At 43.9% G+C, this 20554-nt stretch overlaps 1 protein-coding gene across 13 annotated transcripts in view; it reads right to left on the bottom strand.

Moving 5' to 3' along the window:
- LOC117531578 (ankyrin-3-like) overlaps positions 1 to 20554 on the bottom strand; it is a 233287-nt gene that overhangs the window by 158495 nt on the left and 54238 nt on the right. For all 13 annotated transcript variants that reach the window (XM_034194708.1, XM_034194695.1, XM_034194706.1 and 10 more), the window contains exon 2: positions 3255 to 3356. In XM_034194708.1, the coding sequence (XP_034050599.1) occupies positions 3255 to 3356 (102 nt within the window). The remainder of the gene's footprint in view (positions 1 to 3254; positions 3357 to 20554) is intronic.

The raw sequence follows: 20554 nt of genomic DNA, 5'->3' as shown, positions 1-20554 counted from the left end.
GCGATGTTTCATGGTGCACTAATTTCGAACTGTTTTGCGCTGTTTCGCCGTTTTCGTCTAAACGCCATCCAAACTTCGCACTATGTGTGAAGGGGCCATTAGTAAATGCTCACTTGACACATAATCATCCCACCATTACCCAGGAAACTAGAGACCAAGTACTAAATAAATCTCGTCATCACCTTAGGTCACTGGTTAGTGTCAAAATCTCCCAACCATACAGTAAAACAGGAAGCAACAGGTACCTAAACTCATTTCAAACCCAATATTTTTATAAATACATTTCATCTTTACCTCCGCCAACAAACTTGGAGGTTATGTTTTCGCCTGTTTGTTTGTCTGTTTGTTTGTTTTTTTTTTTTAATAATATTTATTTCATTCATTTAAAAGAAAAACAGAAAAGCAAAAAACAAAAGCACCACAATACCAGAATGAAAAGGAGCAGAAAGAAGAACAAGTCTTATGATTTCTGCCCCTTTTAACAATACAATCTTTCAATATACAGCATCATAGTCAACATTATTTAACAGATTGCATTTCTTTAACTTGTCACATACCACTGACCCATTTCATAATTATGACCATTAATTAATAGATTACATCACTGACAGGTTACATTTAAACTTAAGACACTCCAAACATTATTAACAGTTTACTTTTTTTTTTTTTTGACTTTCTTGCAGCCCACTGACTTACTTCATAGTTTCATACTTACTTAATACATCTAATTTAATATGTTTTTTAAATAATTTAAGCGACCTTAATTCTTAATTTCTTTATTAAGATTGTTCCATAATTTGACACCATTTACTGCAATACTCCTTTCCTTTACTTTGGTTCTAAATCTTGGTTTTTTAAAGACTTCTATTCCTTTCAATTTATAACTACTTACTCTTTTTTCAAACATATTTTGAATGTTTGTTGGTAAAGTATTTTTATTAACTTGGTACATCGTTTGTAATATTTTCAAATCAACTAAATCATGAAATTTAAGTACCCTATACTTAATAAACAATGGATTAGATGGATCTCTAAAACCACTGTTACTAATCACTTTTAAAGCTCTTTTCTGCAAAATAAATAAAGGTTGTATATAGGTTGTATATGTTGATCCCCAGATTTCTACACAGTAAGTTAAATATGGGACAATCAATGAATTGTACAATGTTAATAAACCATAACTATTTAATGAATATTTTACTTTATGCAAAACAGCAATGGCTTTCGCTATTTTTCCTTTTATGTAATTTATGTGTGACTTCCATGTAAGATCTTCATCAATCATGACTCCTAAAAATTTCATTTCTTTTACCCTTTGTATATCCATTCCATCTATTTGTAATGACACATTATTTTCTTTCGCTCTATCATTAAACAATATGAAATTTGTCTTATTAATATTTAGTGACAATCTGTTTATATCAAACCAATGTTTAACTTTTTCCAACTCTGTATTTATCACTTGTGCTACTTCCTGTATATCTGATCCAGAGTAAAACAGCGTTGTATCATCAGCAAATAAAATGCTGCCAAGCACATTGGATACATTCACAAAATCATTGATATACAAAATAAACAGTTTGGGTCCAAGTACCGATCCTTGTGGTACTCCATAAATAATGTTACACAATTCTGATTTGGTATTATTTATCTGAACAAACTGTTTTCTATTTTCTAAGTAGCTTTCTGTTTCAGAAAGCTGAACAGCCTGGAGCCCACAATTTTTACAAATTTCATTATGAAATTTTTACTGAAAATTCATATCCTGATAGGCAAAAACTGATTACATTTTCAAGGTCATAGGTCAAAGTCAGGAAAAATCTTGGAAAATTGGAAAAATCCCTATCTTTAACATTGAACGAATTTTCAAAAATTCATAACTGTCAAAAATGGTCAAATTTCTTTCATATCTGTCAGCATTATGTAGGATGGTATCCTTTATTGCCTGAAAGTTTGATCTCGATCTCATCCAGATTACAGATTCTGTGGTGATTTAAATTTAACACTGAAAACCCCATTTACTGTACATTTCACATTATATCTTAATCAAACATGCCCCAATCAGTCTCATATTTGACAGTGAGATGCAGACTGGTACTCACTATCACCTGATAAAGTATGATCTGGTTCTGATCCGGATTGTGGATTTTGTGGATATTTGAATTTAATATTGAAAAGCCAATTCGGTGTACATTTTGCATTATGTTTCAATCAAAAGTGCCTCGATCACTCATTTTTCTGTTATGGATTTACCTACACCACCAACATTGGATGGAGGTTCCAGTTTTATGCCTGTTTGTCTATCAGTCAGAAACCAAGTGCCAAAAAGCAATGACAAATTGTGCATAGCAGAGATGTTAATCAATGTTCTGTGAAAACCTTCTGAAAAAGAATTCAGAAACCAAAAAAATTGAAAAAAGAGAACCTGACAACACCACAACAAAACTCTGATTCAAGTGCATGAACTAAATATATACTCCTGACATTTAGTCACAATTGTCAATTGTTAAATAAGTTTTTAAAGCAGTACTGTTAAAATGTAATTGTACACTGGTGTTCCAAATCGAATGTTTTTAAGACATACAGTAGAATACTTCTTTGTCAGTCATATTATAGAGAGAGAAACAATTCAACAAACTGCAAACCTGTCACAAATGAAACCACGAAGAAGATAATGCAGGCAGGGTGGAGTGGGTGGAGAAAGGTGGCAGGAGTGATTTGTGACCAAAGAATATCAGCAAGAGTGAAGGGGAAAGTTTACAAGACGGGAGTGAGACCAGCTATGTTGTACGGTTTAGAGACGGTGGCACTAACAAAAAGACAGGAGGCAGAGCTGGAGGTGGCAGAGCTGAAGATGTTGAGATTCTCTTTGGGAGTGACAAGAATGGACAAGATTAGGAATGAACATATCAGAGGGACAGCTCAGGTGGGACGGTTTGGAGACAAAGTCAGAGATGCGAGATTGAGATGGTTTGGACATGTGCAGAGAAGGGACCCAGGGTATATAGGGAGAAGGATGCTGAGGATGGAGCCACCAGGCAGGAGGAGAAGAGGGAAGCCAAAGAGGAGGTTTATGGATGTGCTGAGGGAGGACATGCAGGTGGTTGGTGTGACAGAGGAAGAAGATACAGAGGACAGGGTGAGATGGAAACAACTGATCTGCTGTGGCGACCCCTAACGGGAACAGCCGAAAGACGAAGAAGAAGAAGATTATATAAGCTTGTGTTTTCTTGGTTGCAAGTTAGTATACGCACCTGATTGCAAATATTAATATCCACTCCATTTTTCAAGTAGTCCAAAGCTTTCTCAAGGTTGCCAGCCCTCGCTGCACGCAGGTAGCAGGCATTTACATCAGTCTGTTAAAAAAAGACAGAGAAAAGAAGAGAGGTTTGTGATCTACGTTCAGTATCAAAGTGAGCTGATGAAAATCATAACCCAGGAAGGTTAACCACATGAAATTGAAGCCTGTTCCTTCAACCTTGTTTTTCTAAACAGTTGTGCAGCTTCCAAAGTTTGTATAATGACACTTGATTCTGAATCAACAAAAGGTGGATGACGACTAAGACAAAATATCACAAAATAAACCAACAAACAAACCCCACAACTCATTAACTGAGAAAATAATCGACTGATTAATCAAGCCGGTTTTTGGTCGATAGAATGTCAGAAAATGGTGAAAATCTCAGTGTTTTCCAGAACCTCAGCTGATGCATCAAATGTCTTGTTTTGTCTACAGACCAAAATTTATTCAGTTTACTGCCACATGAGTAAAGAATCTACTAAAATAAACCAGAAATGATTCACATTTCAGGATCTGAAATCAGAGAAGGTGGATATTTAAAAAAAAGACTCAAAATTATGAATCTATTATCAAAATAGCTGTTGATTAATTAAATAGTTGATTAATCACTGGAGCTCTATTGAGAAGAGGTGAGAAAAGGCCAACAGAATTTGTACTTTTCTTGATATTTGTCACTTTTATTTGAGAGAATGACCAGAGTTTCCATTTTGTTTATTACCTCACTTCATGTTTTTTGCCTTAAAATGTACACTTTTTCAGTTTTCTGGCGAGTCAAGATTCATCATTCACAAGGTATTTTTGTTTTTGTTGTTGGGATCTCCCCATGATGTCATTGGGGATTCCCCAAGTGTTTTCTTATTCCCTACATAGTAACAGGTATCTCAGCGGATAACGAGCTGGCCTGTCAATATGTAGACCTGGGCTCAAATTCTGCTTGTGCTACCTGTTTGTGGGTACTTAATCTGCATCGTCTCAGTCCACCCAGCTGTAAGGTCCCAACCTTGGCTGGGAAGTAACCTGCGATGAACTGGCATCCCATCCAGGGGGAGTCATGAACTCTCAACCACTTCATGTTACAGAAACTGAAGATAAGCATCCCCCCAATGGGCCTCAGGGCATGGAAGGACTTTTTCCCCACAGATACCAGTTGGAGCTATCTGTGATTACAGCATTGTCTACAAAACCAGGCATACACTCAAACCTAATACTGAGTTCCCTTTCACTTTAAATGACCATGACATTATAAAATGTCATGGTATTGTCATGTCACTTGTAAAATGATATGTGGTACTCTACACAAGTAATGCAGCAGCAGCAGCTACAAGGTTTATGGTAAATTGTAACATAAAACAAAAAGACAAGTATGCACATGGTATAGAAACAATTCAACAAACTGCAAACCTGTCACAACTGAAACCACAAACATTACCAAGCTGACGGTATTACTAAAGGGTACTATACTAAACTGTGTGTATGTGTGTGTGTGTGTATACAAGATTTCAGGGTGTGACTCGGAGTGAGTTTATAGAGAGACAGAATACATGAGTCGGGGAGTGGAATGTTCAAAGAGCTTTGACAGACATTGAATCTGGCTATGTAACACAGAAGAGTGTGGAGGTGAATGGTAGAAAATACAGGGTGACTGATTATGGGCAGGCAGACAGACAGGCCACGTCTCCAATTTCATGATTGCAGTGCACTGCTTCAGTGTGCCACACCCTTGATGTAAACAGATACACACACAGTGCACAGACCCTTAACATTTCTAACTTGTGTTCATATTCATCAAAAATATTCTAATGGCCCTATACACACTAGGGATAAAACAGTTAGTCAACATAATTGATAAATATAATGCAATGCTAAAATACCATCAGCCGTTTGGGCGCCCCTGATAATTTCCCTGATTTTCCTTTATAAATCACTGGTTGTCTGGATCAGAAATTTCTGTTAAATATATCATATAGCAGATGAGCACACTGATATTTGAGAAGTGAAATGAAGTTTCTAGTATTTACAGAAAGTGTGCAATAATTATTTAAACAAAATTGGGCAAAAACAAAGATTGTTCAACATCATGACTTAGGGGAAGGATACAAAAAAGCTATCTCAGAGATTTCAACTGTCAGTTTCCACTGTGGGGAACACAGTGAGGAAATGGAAGACCACAGGCACAGTACTAGTTAAGGCCCGAAGTGGCAGGCCAAGAAAAATCTCAGATAAGATGAAGCGAAGGATGGTGAGAACAGTCATAGTCAACCCACAGCCCTACTCCAAAGACCTACAACATGATCTTGCTGCAGATAATGTCTTTGTGCATCGTTCAACTATACAGCGCACTTTGCACAAGGAGATTCTGTATGATGCTGTAATGCAGAGGAAGCCTCTTCTGCATACACTCCAGAGAGTCGCTTGAGGTATGCTAAAGCATATTTGGACAAGCCAGCTTCATTTTGGAATAAGGTGCTGTGGACTGATGAAGCTAAAATTGAGTTATTTAGACATAACAATGGGCAGTATGCATGGCTGAAAAAGAACACAGCATTCCAAGAAAAACACTTGCTACCTACAGTAAAATTTGGAGGGGGTTCCAACATGCTGTGGGGCTGTGTGGCCAGTGCAGGTACTGGGTATCTTGTTAAAGTTGAGGGTCACATGGATTCCAGTCAATATCAGCAGATTCTTGAGAACAATGTTCATGAATCAGTGACAAAGTTGAAGTTGTGCCAGGGCTGGATCTTTCAACATGACAACAATCCTAAACACTGCTCAAAATCTACTAAGACATTCATGCAGAGGAACAAGTACAATGTTCTGGAATAGCCATCTCAGTCCCCAGATCTGAATATTATTGAAAATCTGTGGTGTGATTTTGCATTCAAATGTTACAGTCCATGACATTAGTTTCCAGTCATAGACAGAGAGGTATCAAACAAATTTAGACAGAGAAAATCAAAACTAATAGAAAACACATAATAATTAGGGAATAACCCTGTTGTGTATGATGATTTGTGGACGTTCATGCTGGATTTTACGGTTGCAAATTGAGTTTTCCCAGCAACGCGTTTCAGTAGGCGAATCGTTGTGAAAGGGTGTGGTCAGCTCATCAAAGCTTACCGTTGCAACAGCGTCGTCATACCAAACTGGAAATTCTGTGAGCAGACCTGCAGATTTCTCCATCTCGTCAGCTGCACTGAATTAAATCCGCAGTAGATCCATCAATCAATCCAGTTAAATCCATTAAATCCACACTTTTCGAGGTGGTCGTCGCTGCACTAGTTCTGTCTGTCTCAGGTGTCAGCTGAGCAGGTATTGTTGATACCTGCGCAGCAACGCGGTCAGGGGGCAGGATAACACATCAAATGTGAAAGAGTTTTAATATTTTGCCACCGTGTCCATGCGATATTTTATGGTCTGAAATCTCACACGATTAACTAATCAGATTTGTGGAAGAAATGTAACTTCTTCTTCTTTGTCTTTCGGCTGTTCCCGTTAGGGGTCGCCACAGCAGATCAATCGTTTCCATCTCACCCTGTCCTCTGTATCTTCCTCTGTCACACCAACCACCTGCATGTCCTCTCTCAGCACATCCATGAACCTCCTCTTTGGTCTCCCTCTTCTCCTCCTGCCTGGTGGCTCCATCCTCAGCATCCTTCTCCCTATATACACTGGGTCCCTCCTCTGCACATGTCCAAACCATCTCAATCTCGCCTCTCTGACTTTGTCTCCAAACCGTCCCACCTGAGCTGTCCTCTGATATGTTCATTCCTAATCTTGTCCATTCTTGTCACTCCCAAAGAGAATCTCAACATCTTCAGCTCTGCCACCTCCAGCTCTGCCTCCTGTCTTTTTGTTAGTGCCACTGTCTCTAAACCATACAACATAGCTGGTCTCACTACTGTTTTGTAAACTTTCCCCTTTCCCCTTGATGATATTCTTTGGTCACAAATCACTCCTGCCACCTTTCTCCACCCACTCCACCCTGCCTGCACTCTCTTCTTCACCTCTCTACCACACTCTCCATTACTTTGAACAGTTGACCCCAAATATTTAAACTCATCTACTTTCACCACTTCTACTCCTTGTAACTGCACTATTCCACTGGGCTCCCTCTCATTCACACACATGTACTCAGTCTTGCTTCTACTGACTTTCATTCCCCTTCTCTCCAAAGCATATCTCCACTTCTCCAGACTAGACTCAACTTTGTGGAAGAAATGTAACTGTATTACAATATTTATTAGTTTGTTTGAATTAAAGCTCCTCATTTTATAATGTTAATTTCACTGCTCCCCCCTCTTGTCAGCAGTCAGAAATCTCGCCTCACACTCAGTTTTAGTCTGTAAGTCTGTAATCTGATTTTTCAGTCCTGTGCGGCAGTCGACTGCACACGTGCTACACCTGCATTAACGAACACATTTTAAAGTGTCAGCCAAGTAAGACAAAACAGCAAGAGTGGTACAATACAAATATTAGCTTCCACATAACTACACAATATTACACACAAGAACACAATATAATCTGCCCATTAAAACTCTATAAAGAAAACAAGTCTCATATACAGTATCCCATCATTTTCAGATGTACTTCTAGGATGTGCATTACAAACCATTTTGTGACACTCACTATGCTGTCATGTTTGTGATTGCAGGCAGATTATTGGCTAAAGCAGACTGCTCACTTTCCACCCACTGAATGGGTGGAATTCATTGAATCCATTGAATCCACACAGTTAATCAGTTAATAAGCCTAGGATGTGTTTTTGGTGTCAACACTGAATCTCGACTGCAAAGATGAAGTGGTTTCCTGCTGTCAGATATGGACGGTGATATTACACACTAAGTCACTGACAAAAGTCAGTGACTTAGTGTGTCATTAGTGTGTCACACTAAGCAATGGCTTAGTGTGTCTAAGCCACTGCCTTAGAACGCAACCCTTTTATTTCCTGTTAATTACGTATTTTTTTATGTTAATTTACTGTCTTAATATATTTATAAATTGTTTAGGCTCTTGTTATCATATGCACACTATTATTATTATTATTATTATTATTATTATCATTATTATTATTATTTTATTATTACTTCTATTTTGTCATTTGATTTTTTAAATGGACCACAATGGAAATTAATTTTTTCACTTTCTTGTGTCATCCATGTATTTTTAATGTATTTACAATTAAATTATGTACTTACATTAAACTTACTAAATAAAATCACATACTCAAGCTTTTAATATAAAGATGATTTACTGCCCCTGCTAGAATGGAACGTGAGTCCAGAATGTAGTTAGCAATGTCGATTGTTCAGTTTTGTTAGCTAATATCCATATTAGTCCTATCAATGTTTCGTTTTGACGTTGTTTATCCTTGACCCAAAATACATGACCACCAGTGCTGTGTTCAAAAGATCGATCCACGATCCGATAATCGATTCACGCTCAAAAAATAAGATATCGATCCAAAAATATGTGGATCGATCTTTTCCAGGTGGCTATAGGGACTATTTTCTTTGACGCGGAAGGAGCAAAATAAAAAGCGGGTGCCGGCTAAACGAAACCGAAACTTAAGAAAGCAAGATGGCCGAAGCTGCAGAGCTAAAATCACCACCTGGAATGAAAGCTGATGTTTGGCAATACTTTGGATTCAAACGTTACGAGGACAAAGACGAACTAGACAGAACAAAAGCAGTGTGTAAACTGTGCCAAATAGAGTTAAAATATAGTGGCAATACCACCAATCTCCGCAACCACTTATCCAGGCACCACGCCGACACAGCTAAACCTGTCGCGAACCAAACAGCACTGGAAAAGGCATTTGGTGTTAAATTTCCCTCGAATTCTAAGCGTGCCTTGAGCATAACCGAGGGTCTCGGAATATTTATTAGTAAAGACCTACGACCCTACAGTGTGGTAGAAAATGCTGGATTCAAACTACTGATCAAGAGACTAGAACCACGCTATGTCCTGCCCAGTCGCAAACATCTGAGCGAAACGGTAATTCCACAAATGTATGCGAAATCAAAAGATACCCTTGCACATTCGCTGAAATATGCCGAGAGAGTGGCACTGACCTGCGACTGCTGGACCTCCAGAAATACCGTGTCTTATCTGACTATTACGTGCCATCACATTGACGAGGAATGGAGGCTAGCTTCTAGTGTTCTACAGACCAGAGCAGTTGAAACGAGCCACACTGCAAGTAATCTCGCTGATCTGCTCACCGAAGCCATACAGGAGTGGGGAATCACTGACAAAAACCCCGCAATTGTTACGGATAATGCAGCCAACATCATGAGAGCGGTGCAATTAATTTTCACATGGGCTGTTTTGCGCATCTCATCAACTTGGCATCCCAAGCAGGACTAAAAACTCCTGCTATCGCACGCTTACTAGGGCGGGTAAGGCGAATTGTGGCGTTTTTTCACCGAAGCCCCACTGCGAGCCACACACTAAAAAAAAGAGAAGCAGCAGCTCCTTCAATTGCCACAACACAAGCTCATTGTGGACGTCACGACAAGGTGGAACAGCTCCCTGGATATGCTGGGACGTTTCCTCGAGCAGCAGCCAGCCATCTCTGCAGCGCTGCTGTCACCTGACGTCCGCAGGAGGGAAAGCGATATATGCACTTTAACGGAGACAGACATCATCACCGCAGAGGACGTGGTGAAATGCCTAGGGCCAATGAAGACGGCCACGCTCGCCATCTCCGAGGAGGCATCTCCAACTATGTCCATGGTTGCACCACTGCAGTTTCAGCTTCTGAGTCAGATGACATGTACTACTGAAGACTCTTCTGTGATTAAGGAGCTCAAAACAGCAGTTCATAACAACTTGAACTCAAGGTATGTTCATTTAACATGGCTGTGTAGTAGTAGCATTGAAATGCATTAGTCTATAGTTTTTTAATATACTTGTCTGATTTTATTCACATTTTCTTACTTAGAATAGAGCAGTGATTTTAGACTGTACAATTCATACTAGTGTGTTTGCATGACTGTTCCATCTGTATGCATTTACTGTAGGCCTACCCTGCTCTATACAATGGATGCATGTTTAATCTATCTATCTGTCTGTCTGTCTGTCTGTCTGTCTGTCTGTCTGTCTGTCTGTCTGTCTGTCTGTCTGTCTGTCTGTCTGTCTGTCTGTCTGTCTGTCTGTCTGTCTGTCTATCTATCTATCTATCTATCTATCTATCTATCTATCTATCTATCTATCTATCTATCTATCTATCTATCTATCTATCTATCTATCTATCTATCTGTTCCTCTATATAGATATGAAGCCCTGACGGAGACCTTGTGTGTAGCATCATCATTGGATCCACGTTTCAACACCCTACCATTCCTGTCTGGTGAGGCACGTGATGCTGTCTTCTTGAAATTGACCTCTGAAGCTGCTCATCTGAACCCATCAACTGATGTAAGTTTGCAGATTATATAGTGTGCACATTTGAATATATTTAGACTATTTTTTTAAATTGGGCAGCAAAAGACTGAATTCAGGTTAATTTGTGTATTATTTTGTAATATTTTTCTGCATCAGGAAACTACACCAGAGCAAGAAGACATCTCCCATGGTTCAACTGATGTGGCTGTGCCTGCACCAACTCAACCAAAGAGGCAAAAAGACTCATCTGCTCTGATGGCTTTACTGGGGTCAGCCTACACACCACCAGAAACTCCACTACAAAGGAAAACTACTCCCACTGAAAGGGCTGAGGAAGAGGTCGCCACCTACAGGAAAGTACCATCTATTCCTCTTTCTCAAAATCCACTGACATGGTGGCAGGTGCATGCAGGGGATTTTCCTCTTCTGGCAGGCAAAGCAGTACCTTTGCATACCCGGGACCAGTGTTCCATCTGAGCGAGTCTTCTCAACCGCTGGAGACATTGTTAGTGCTCAAAGGAGCTGCCTCACTCCACAGCACGTAGACCAGCTCCTTTTTCTCCAGAAAAATTACAGAATTCCTGAAGACTAGGACTCTTATCAGTCAATCATAATTTCTTACATAATTTGCTGTTGTTGCTGAGCTACTGTTTTTTTTTTTTTTTGGTGGTCATGGTTGGTTAGTTCTGGTCATTATTGTTTTACTCCTGCCATGGGTATGTTACTCAACCAAAAGAGGGCCACCAACTTTTATGGTTAGATTTGGAGACAGTCAAGCATCATTTCTTAAATAATTGACCTACTGAGCTACAGTTGCTGCTGAGCTACTGTTTTTTTTTTATTATTTATTTAAAATTTCTTTGTGGTCATTGTTGTTCTGGTCATTGTTTTAATCCTGCCATGGGTATGTTATTCAACCAAGAGATGGCCACCAAGTTGACAGTTGGTGGCACCAACTGTCAAGGTTACACTCTGAGACTTATCAGTCAAGCATCATTTCTTACACAATTGCTGTGGCTGCTGAACTACTTTTTTTTTTTTTTGTGGTCAGAAACCCTGCCATGGGTATGTTATTCAACTAAAAGAGGGCCACCAAATGTCATGGTTTTGATTTAAATTTCAAATAAAACTTGGATTTTTGTTCATTCCAAAATAATTACTTTAAATTCTTGACTCTTCTCTCTGTGTGTCCCTCTTACACATACACAGATACAATCACAAACACACATGGGGCTGTTTTGTCTATGAGACAGTTTTTTTTTAAAGTGACAATCCAGCAATATGTAAATAGATCGAATCGAATCGGATCGAATCGTGGATCGAATCGGATCGTGACCTTATGAATCGGAATCGAATCGATCCTGGAAATTTGGATCGATTCCCAGCCCTAATGACCACACCAAACGGCAAAGGTCAGTTCTCCCCAGATTGTCCGTGATCGAAGTTATATGCACGCACGCAGAGCTTTTTTTCTGCCACAAACAGCAGGTGCTTCTATTTTTATACATGCACAAACAGAGATGGTGGCGGAAGACATCAAACACAGTACACTTCTCACTCATGGTAATGGCAACATTATACTTAACTAAAGTAACTAAACCAATTAAACTACAACACAATAAATCTGTAACACTAACAAGACTGTTAAACTAACATGAACCACAATAACATTAAAACCCCCCAAAACCCCTAACTTCCACAGTGCATTGCAGTGTGAAAGAAGTTACACTGTGGATAAAAACAGTATGTAGCATTTCAAAAGTCAGTATTTTTATTTATTTATTTTTCATGCATTTGTTTTATGTTTGTGAATGTAATACAGGTGAGCCATAGCTGTGTTAATAGTTTATAAATATATATAATACAGAGATATACTGTGACTTCTAATACTGCGATTTACTGCTTTTGATAAAGATGACAGTGTTTGGGGTTTTATTTTTTATTTATTAATTTTTCCTGAGTCCGCTTTGTGTTGGTGATCCTGGGAATGCCCAGCAGCCTCTGCAGCGCTTAAACTCGAAACTGGCTTATCTGTAGTCGACAGTGTAACCTGATGTGGCCGCGACTGAGTCAATACTAAAAGTTAGCGGTAACTTCTACTAAATTTTTTTTAGCGGTTTATCAGTTTAGCATTATAAAAGATAACTTTTCAGTTAGTGGTTTACTGGTTATCGAAGCTAAACTTTCGGTTAGCTGTGCCCACCACTGGTCACACCCAGGTGAAATGTGAGTGTCTAACTGGTCTTCTCCTGAAACTGGAGTCCTCAACACTGAGGCACCTGTGTGGTGTATCATTCTCAGAGAAATGCCATAGCTGAATCTCCCTCACCATACCACCATGATACTTATCGTCTGAGTCTCACTAAAACTATTGTCACACCAACATACAAGAATATTTGATGCTGCGAATGACCCACGACATGGTAGTGGCATGCCCAGTCCCCACAAATTTGTCTGAGGTCGTGAGTACTTCAGAATGAAATATACCGATTGCCCTCTGTGGTACTGAACGCAGCCAAGGAAAAAGAAAACCAAAATTCTCCAACAGCTTTTCTGAAAAAAGAAAGGAAATCAAGGTTACAGCAAAGCATGCCCACTAGGGTTATGACAACTGTCAAATTTATTAGCCTGGGGTTATAAATGATGAACTTTTACGTAAAACTCACAAAAATGACTTTTGTTTTGCCAGACCTTGAAAAAACCTCCCGCACCTAAGACAGTTTCATATTTTACATTAAAACACCTAGCGGCTCAAACACTCTTTATTATAACATATCAGTTTTACATACAATACATATGAGGAATACATGAAAATGAGTACATATAGCATTTGTCGTGTTTTTAATAGTGATTCAGATTTGTGTGTTAGTGTTAATAAATTTGCTGCTAAGATATTTGTCTGTTTTGCAAGTAGAACAAACCTCCTCCATCAACCTTACAGCTCTCTCAGCTACTATGAGTAGAGAAGCATTTCACAGCTTTGGGACACTTAAGTTTGGATACTGATGACAGCAGGACTTTATAATCTGTCTCTGAATAGTGTTGGTTAGAAAACCAGGCCCGCGACCATGTAGTTGCAATGAAATCGCAAGTTACCCTCAGCTGTTCTCACCACTTTGCAAGAAGGAAAAATGCAATAAGTGCTAAAATTCCTCATGAGTTCCACCTGGCATTGTGAAGTGATGGCAGCTTGTGTCATTTGATGTGAGGCCATTTTTCCTCCATTTTGTAAAACTTGTATGCTTCACAAAGCTCAAAAAGGAATTTAAAATCATGTCTCCAGTCAAGGTTCTCATATTCTGGAATCACTTCTGTGCCCATGTGTGCATTTTGCAAGTCATCATACTGTTCCAAAATCTCATCAATAAACTCATAGTTAATGTTAGGTGACCGTGACCGTATAGGAAAAAAGAAGTCCAACACGTCGCAGAACAAGATCAAGAATGTGGTGCTGGCAGCCGATGTACTGAGGTTCATCGAATCCCTTGTGTCAAAATGTTCTCTGAAGTCTGGCTACAACACAATTTTTGTGACCAGTATTGTCTGCTGTTGTGTCAGAGATGATCATCTGAATACTGTTCTGTTGTGTGTTGGGGGGTGTGGCTGGATATTTTGGTGTTCTTTTCTTTTCTTTGCTCTTCAGGTGGCATGGAAACTGATTTGTCTGTGGAGAAGGTGCTGGCTGAAGAGTCCTCACCCTCATCAACATCATGTGTAGCACCTGTGACTGGTGCTCACATGCAACCTTAAAGACTTTCAGCTGAAGCAGATAATTGGATGGCGTTCTGCATTTAAGGCATGTGTGATTCAAGCAGAACTGCCGGGAACTCGACCTTGTGATGTTCGTTTGTGAGACGCTGAGGACCGCGCCTGGGTTTGACACATCGAGCCCGTGAAGCAAGGAAGGGTGAGGACACATGCTGTCAGCACACATCAAAGGTGATTAAGTATTTGACTAATTGTTGATAGTAACTTGGTGTTTTGTTACACAGTATACTTGAATTGTGATGAGAATTGTGCAGCTTGCTTCTCACTGCTGTGGCGTGCGGATAATTGATCCTCCACCTGTTGTGAGAAGCTACTCATTTGCATAAAGTTAAAAAAGATACAGACCTGAATGTGTTGCTGATAGCGTGTGTCTTTTGAAAGATATTGTTGTAACTGTTGACTTACCTCACCTCTTCTTTGCTTCACAGAGAGTCAGTTTGTCGTGTCCACCTGGGGGTGTTTGGCGGTGGTAGTGGGTCCAGGAGCGCCGGGCTTTGATCCTTACGGGCGCTGGAGAGCGTGCCAACAGTCACTCCACCAGAGGGACGCTTTTTAAGTTCTTGCACTTTATTATGCACTAATGGGTGTAATAAATACATTGTTTTGTTATTGGAACCGCTTTCTGGTTATTTTTAGCGCTGGGTTCCGTCTGACGCAGGTCCGCTCCTCAACCCGCGTCGACACATAACACTGTTCCATGCATTGTACTCATCAAGCAGGTCCTATCTTGGTATATAGATGTCTGCAGTGGTTCTACTGTCACAAGCCAAAATGCCAAGTTGTAATGTTCTTCTGTCATTTTTCAAGTACACAACTTGGTACTCCTTATTGTCAATTTTCTTACCATCAAAATGCAAACAAAATTTCTCTTCAGAGATCAGTGTTGGGGAAAGTGTAGTGACACGGACCCACAACAGGGGGCGCAAATGAACGGTCAATAGATGAGCCAAAAGGTAACAATTTAATGTTGTGAATGTGCACAACGAATATACAGACAATCTCAGAATCTGATAGCAGTCAATACACAAAGGTGACGTGTGGGCAGGCTCGAGGATAGAAGACGTCTGTCCTGAGAAGTGCCGGAACCACATGATTTCCGCCGCCACCGAACCTGGTGAATACTGGAGCCGCCAAGTCCCGAATTCCCAGGTGATCACCGTCCCCGACTGTCCGATCTGGTACTTCACAGGTAGATGATATCTCGGCAGCGAGGTGGAGATGACATCCAGCTTTTATGGAGTGATGAAATGATGGGTGACAGCTGTCATGAGTTGATGTGTGACAGCTGTCACTCCCGGTTGTGTCCGTGGCGGCAGCTCCCTCTCGTGCCTGAAGCCCGCACTTCAGGCAGGGCGCCCTCTGGTGGTGGGCCAGCAGTACCTCCTCTTCTGGCGGCCCACACAACAGGACCCTCCCCTCAACGGGCGCCTCCTGGCGCCCGACCAGGCTTGTCCGGGTGACGTCGGTAGAAGTCGGCCAGGAGGTCCGGGTCCAGGATGAAGCTCCTCTTCACCCGAGGAGCATTCTTCAGGTCCATACCCCTCCCAGTCCACCAGATACTGAAACCCCCGGCCCTTCCGATGGACATCCAGGAGCCTGCGAACCATCCATGCAGGCTCCCCATCGATGATCCGGGCAGGAGGCGGCGCCGGTCCAGGAGCACAGAGGGGTGAGGTGTGGTGTGGCTTGATCCGGGAAACATGAAAAACCGGGTGGACCCGCAGTGAAGCTGGGAGCTGGAGCTTCATTGCGGCCGGACTGAGGACTTTGAGGATCTTGAATGGACCAATATACCTGTCCTTGAGTTTGGGTGAGCCCACTTGGAGGGGGATGTCCTTCGTTGAAAGCCACACCTCCTGCCAGGGCTGGTAAGCAGGGGCCGGGGAATGCCGGCAGTCTGCATGGGCCTTAGCCCTGGTCCGGGCCTTCAACAAGGCAGAACGGGCGGTGCGCCACACCCGACGGCATCTTCGCAGGTGGGCCTGGACCGAGGGTACACCGACCTCTCCCTCCACCACGGGGAACAATGGGGGCTGGTACCCCAGACACACCTCAAATGGGGAGAGGCCGGTGGCAGAGGACACCTGGCTGTTATGGGCGTACTCGATCCAGGCCAGATGGTGACTCCAGGCCGATGTGTGTGCGGATGTAACACAGCGGAGGGCCTGTTCAAGTTCTTGGTTGGCCCGCTCTGCCTGTCCATTCGTCTGAGGGTGATACCCGGACGAGAGGCTCACGTTGGCCCCCAGTTCTCTGCAGAAACTCCTCCAAACCTGTGAGGAGAACTGAGGACCACGGTCCGAGACAATGTCAGTTGGTATCCCATGCAGACGTACGACGTGGTGGACCAGGATGTCTGCTGTCTCCTGGGCTGTAGGGAGCTTCGGGAGGGCCACGAAGTGGGCCGCCTTGGAGAAACGGTCCACTATCGTGAAGATGGTAGTCATGCCCTGGGACGGCGGGAGGCCCGTGACAAAGTTCAGGCCAATGTGAGACCAGAGGCGACGAGGCACCGGAAGCGGTTGCAGAAATCCTTGTGTCTTGGAGTGGTCTGCCTTGCCCCTGGCACAGGTGGTGCAGGCCTGGACATACTCCCAGACGTCAGCCTCCATGGACGCCCACCAGAAGCGCTGCCGGACAACTGCCACGGTCCTACGCACCCCTGGATGACAGGAGAGCTTGGACCCGTGACAGAAGTCCAAGACTGCAGCTCTGGCCTCTGGTGGGACGTATAAACGGTTCTTTGGTCCAGTTCTGGGGTCCGGGCTCCGTGCCAGGGCCTCCCGGACGGTCTTCTCCACGTCCCAGGTGAGGGTGGCCACGATAGTGGACTCCGGAATGATGGGCTCCGGTGGATCCGACAGCTCAGTCTTGACCTCATCTTCATGCACCCGGGAAAAGGCATCCGATCTCTGGTTCTTGGTCCCGGGGCAGTAGGTGATTCGGAAGTCAAAACGCCCGAAGAACAGTGACCAGCGGGCTTGCCTGGGGTTCAGCCGCTTGGCGGTCCTGATATACTCCAGGTTCCGATGGTCAGTGAAAACCGTGGACGGCACAGACGCTCCCTCCAACAGGTGTCTCCACTCCTCAAGAGCCTCTTTCACCGCAAGGAGTTCTCGATTGCCGACGTCATAGTTCCGTTCAGCTGGGGTCAACCTGCGAGAAAAGTAGGCACACGGGTGAAGAACCTTATCGGTCTCTCCGCTCTGGGATAGCACGGCTCCTATCCCTGAGTCAGAGGCGTCCACTTCAACCACGAACTGGCGGCTAGGGTCGGGCTGCACCAGAACTGGTGCAGACGAGAACCGGCGTTTCAACTCCTTGAACGCGGCTTAGCACCGATCCGACCAGGTGAAGGGGACTTTTGGAGAGGTCAGGGCTGTCAGGGGGCTAACTACCTGACTGTAGCCCTTAATGAACCTCCTGTAGAAATTTGCGAAGCCGAGGAACTGTTGCAGCTTCCTACGGCTTGTTGGTTGGGGCCAATCTCTCACCGCCGAAACCTTGGCCGGATCAGGGGCGACGAAGTTGGAGGAGATGATGAACCCCAGGAAGGACAAAGAGGTGCGGTGAAACTCACACTTCTCACCCTTCACAAACAGCCGGTTCTCCAACAACCGCTGCAGGACCTGACGTACATGCTGGACATGAGTCTCAGGGTCCGGGGAAAAGATGAGTATGTCATCCAGATATACGAAGACGAATCGGTGCAGGAAGTCCCGCAAGACGTCATTAACCAAAGCTTGGAACGTCGCGGGGGCGTTAGTGAGGCTGAATGGCATGACCAGGTACTCAAAATGACCTAATGGGGTGTTAAATGCCGTCTTCCATTCGTCTCCCTTCCGGATCCGAACCAGGTGATACGCATTCCTAAGGTCCAGTTTGGTGAAAATTTGGGCTCCATGCAGGGGCGTGAACACTGAATCCAACAGGGGTAAAGGGTATCGATTACGAACCGTTATGTCGTTCAGCCTCCTGTAATCAATGCATGGACGGAGTCCGCCATCTTTCTTGCCCACAAAAAAGAAACCTGCACCCATTGGGGAGGTGGAATTCCAGATCAGCCCGGCAGCTAATGAGTCCCGGATGTAGGTCTCCATTGATTCGCGCTCAGGACGTGAGAGGTTGTACAGCCTGCTGGACGCGTACTCAGCGCCCGGGACCAAATCAATGGCACAATCGTACGGACGGTGCGGGGGAAGGGTGAGCGCCAGATCCTTGCTGAAGACGTCAGCAAGGTCGTGGTACTCAACCGGCACCGCCGTCAGATTGGGAGGGACTTTAACCTCCTCATTAGCATTTACACCAGGAGGAACCGAGGATCCTAAACACTTCCGGTGGCAGGTTTCGCTCCACTGAGTCACAACCCCAGACGGCCAATCAATCCGGGGATTGTGTTTAATCATCCATGGGAAGCCCAAAATCACGCGGGAGGTAGAAGGAGTTACAAAAAACTCAATCTCCTCCCGGTGATTCCCAGACACTACCAGGGTTACAGGTAGTGTCTTGTGTGTGATAAAAGGGAGAAGAGTGCCATCTAGTGCTCGCACCTTCACTGGCGAAGAAAGCGCCACCAGAGGGAGCCCTACCTCCCTTGCCCATCTGCTATCCAGCAGATTCCCTTCTGACCCCGTGTCCACCAGTGCTGGGGCTTGAAGGGTTAAATCCCCGCTCAGGATTTTAACTGGGAGTCGTGTTGACAGATGTGTATGACCCACATGAATGTTTTGACCCCCCCTCAGCCCAGTCTCTAAGGGCGGGCATTTGTGTTTTGACCGTTTGAGGCAGTCTCTCTGCTGATGCTCACTCGAGCCGCAGACAAAACACTCCCCGCGGACCAGCCTCCTCTGTCTGAATGTGGCCCTGCTCGTGTCCCTAGCACCGTCAGCAGGGGGAGCTGTAGCCACACGGAGCGCTGTGGCTGTGGAGCGTGGTGAAGACGGCTCTCTTTCGGACCCGGGAGGAAGAGGGACGGCTTGTGCCTGACCATGCCCTTCGCCTTGCTCCCGTCGGCGTTCTTCTAACCGATTGTCCAATCGTATAACCAAATCGATAAGCTCAGCCAAATCCCGCGGTTCCTCCTTAGCCACCAGGTGCTCCTTCAGGACCGACGACAGTCCGTTTATGAAGGCAGCGCGGAGCGCAGTCATATTCCAGCCGGATCTCGCAGCCGTGATGCGGAAGTCAACAGCATATTCGGCTGCGCTGCGGCGCCCCTGTCTCATTGACAGCAGAATGGTAGACGCGGTTTCGCCTCTGTTAGGGTGATCAAAAACAGTTCTGAGCTCACTCACAAACCCAGTATAAGAGGCGAGGAGCCGTGAACGCTGTTCCCAAAGCACTGTAGCCCAAGCGCGTGCCTAGCCTCGAAGCAAATTAATCACGTAAGCCACCTTGCTGGCGTCAGACTCGTACATCACGGGACATTGTGCAAAGACGAGCGAACACTGCATAAGAAAGTCCGCGCACGTCTCCACACAACCTCCGTACGGCTCTGGGGGGCTTATGTATGCTTCAGGGGATGGTGGGGGGGGGGGTCGTTGAATGACCAGTGGAATGTCTGTATTCGGCACCGGGTCGGCAGGAGGAGGAGCTGCAGCAGCGCCCTGAGCGCGCGCTTCCACCTGCGCTGTGACAGCCTCCATCCTGCGATTAAGGATGACGTTTTGCTCGGTTATCAGGTCCAGCCGAGCGGTAAAGGCGGTGAGGATGTGCTGCAACTCACCAATCATGCCTCCAGCCGACGCCTGCGCACCCTGCTCTTCCATTGGCTGTCCAACAGATGGTTGACGCCCCTCGGGATCCATCACGGTGGCCGAGATATCCTGTTGGGGAAAGTGTAGTGACACGGACCCACAATAGGGGGCGCAAATGAACGGTCAATAGATGAGCCAAAAGGTAACAATTTAATGTTGTGAATGTGCACAACGAATATACAGACAATCTCAGAATCTGATAGCAGTCAATACACAAAGGTGACATGTGGGCAGGCTCGAGGATAGAAGACGTCTGTCCTGAGAAGAACCGGAACCACACGATTTCCACTGCCACCGAACCTGGTGAATACTGGATCCCGAAGTCCCGAATTCCCAGGTGATC

Source organism: Thalassophryne amazonica, chromosome 18 (assembly GCF_902500255.1).
Source record: "Thalassophryne amazonica chromosome 18, fThaAma1.1, whole genome shotgun sequence".
NCBI classification, from domain to species: Eukaryota; Metazoa; Chordata; class Actinopteri; order Batrachoidiformes; family Batrachoididae; genus Thalassophryne; species Thalassophryne amazonica.
The sequence above is the reverse complement of the archived record's forward strand: the minus strand, read 5'-3'. Positions and strand labels throughout refer to the sequence as shown.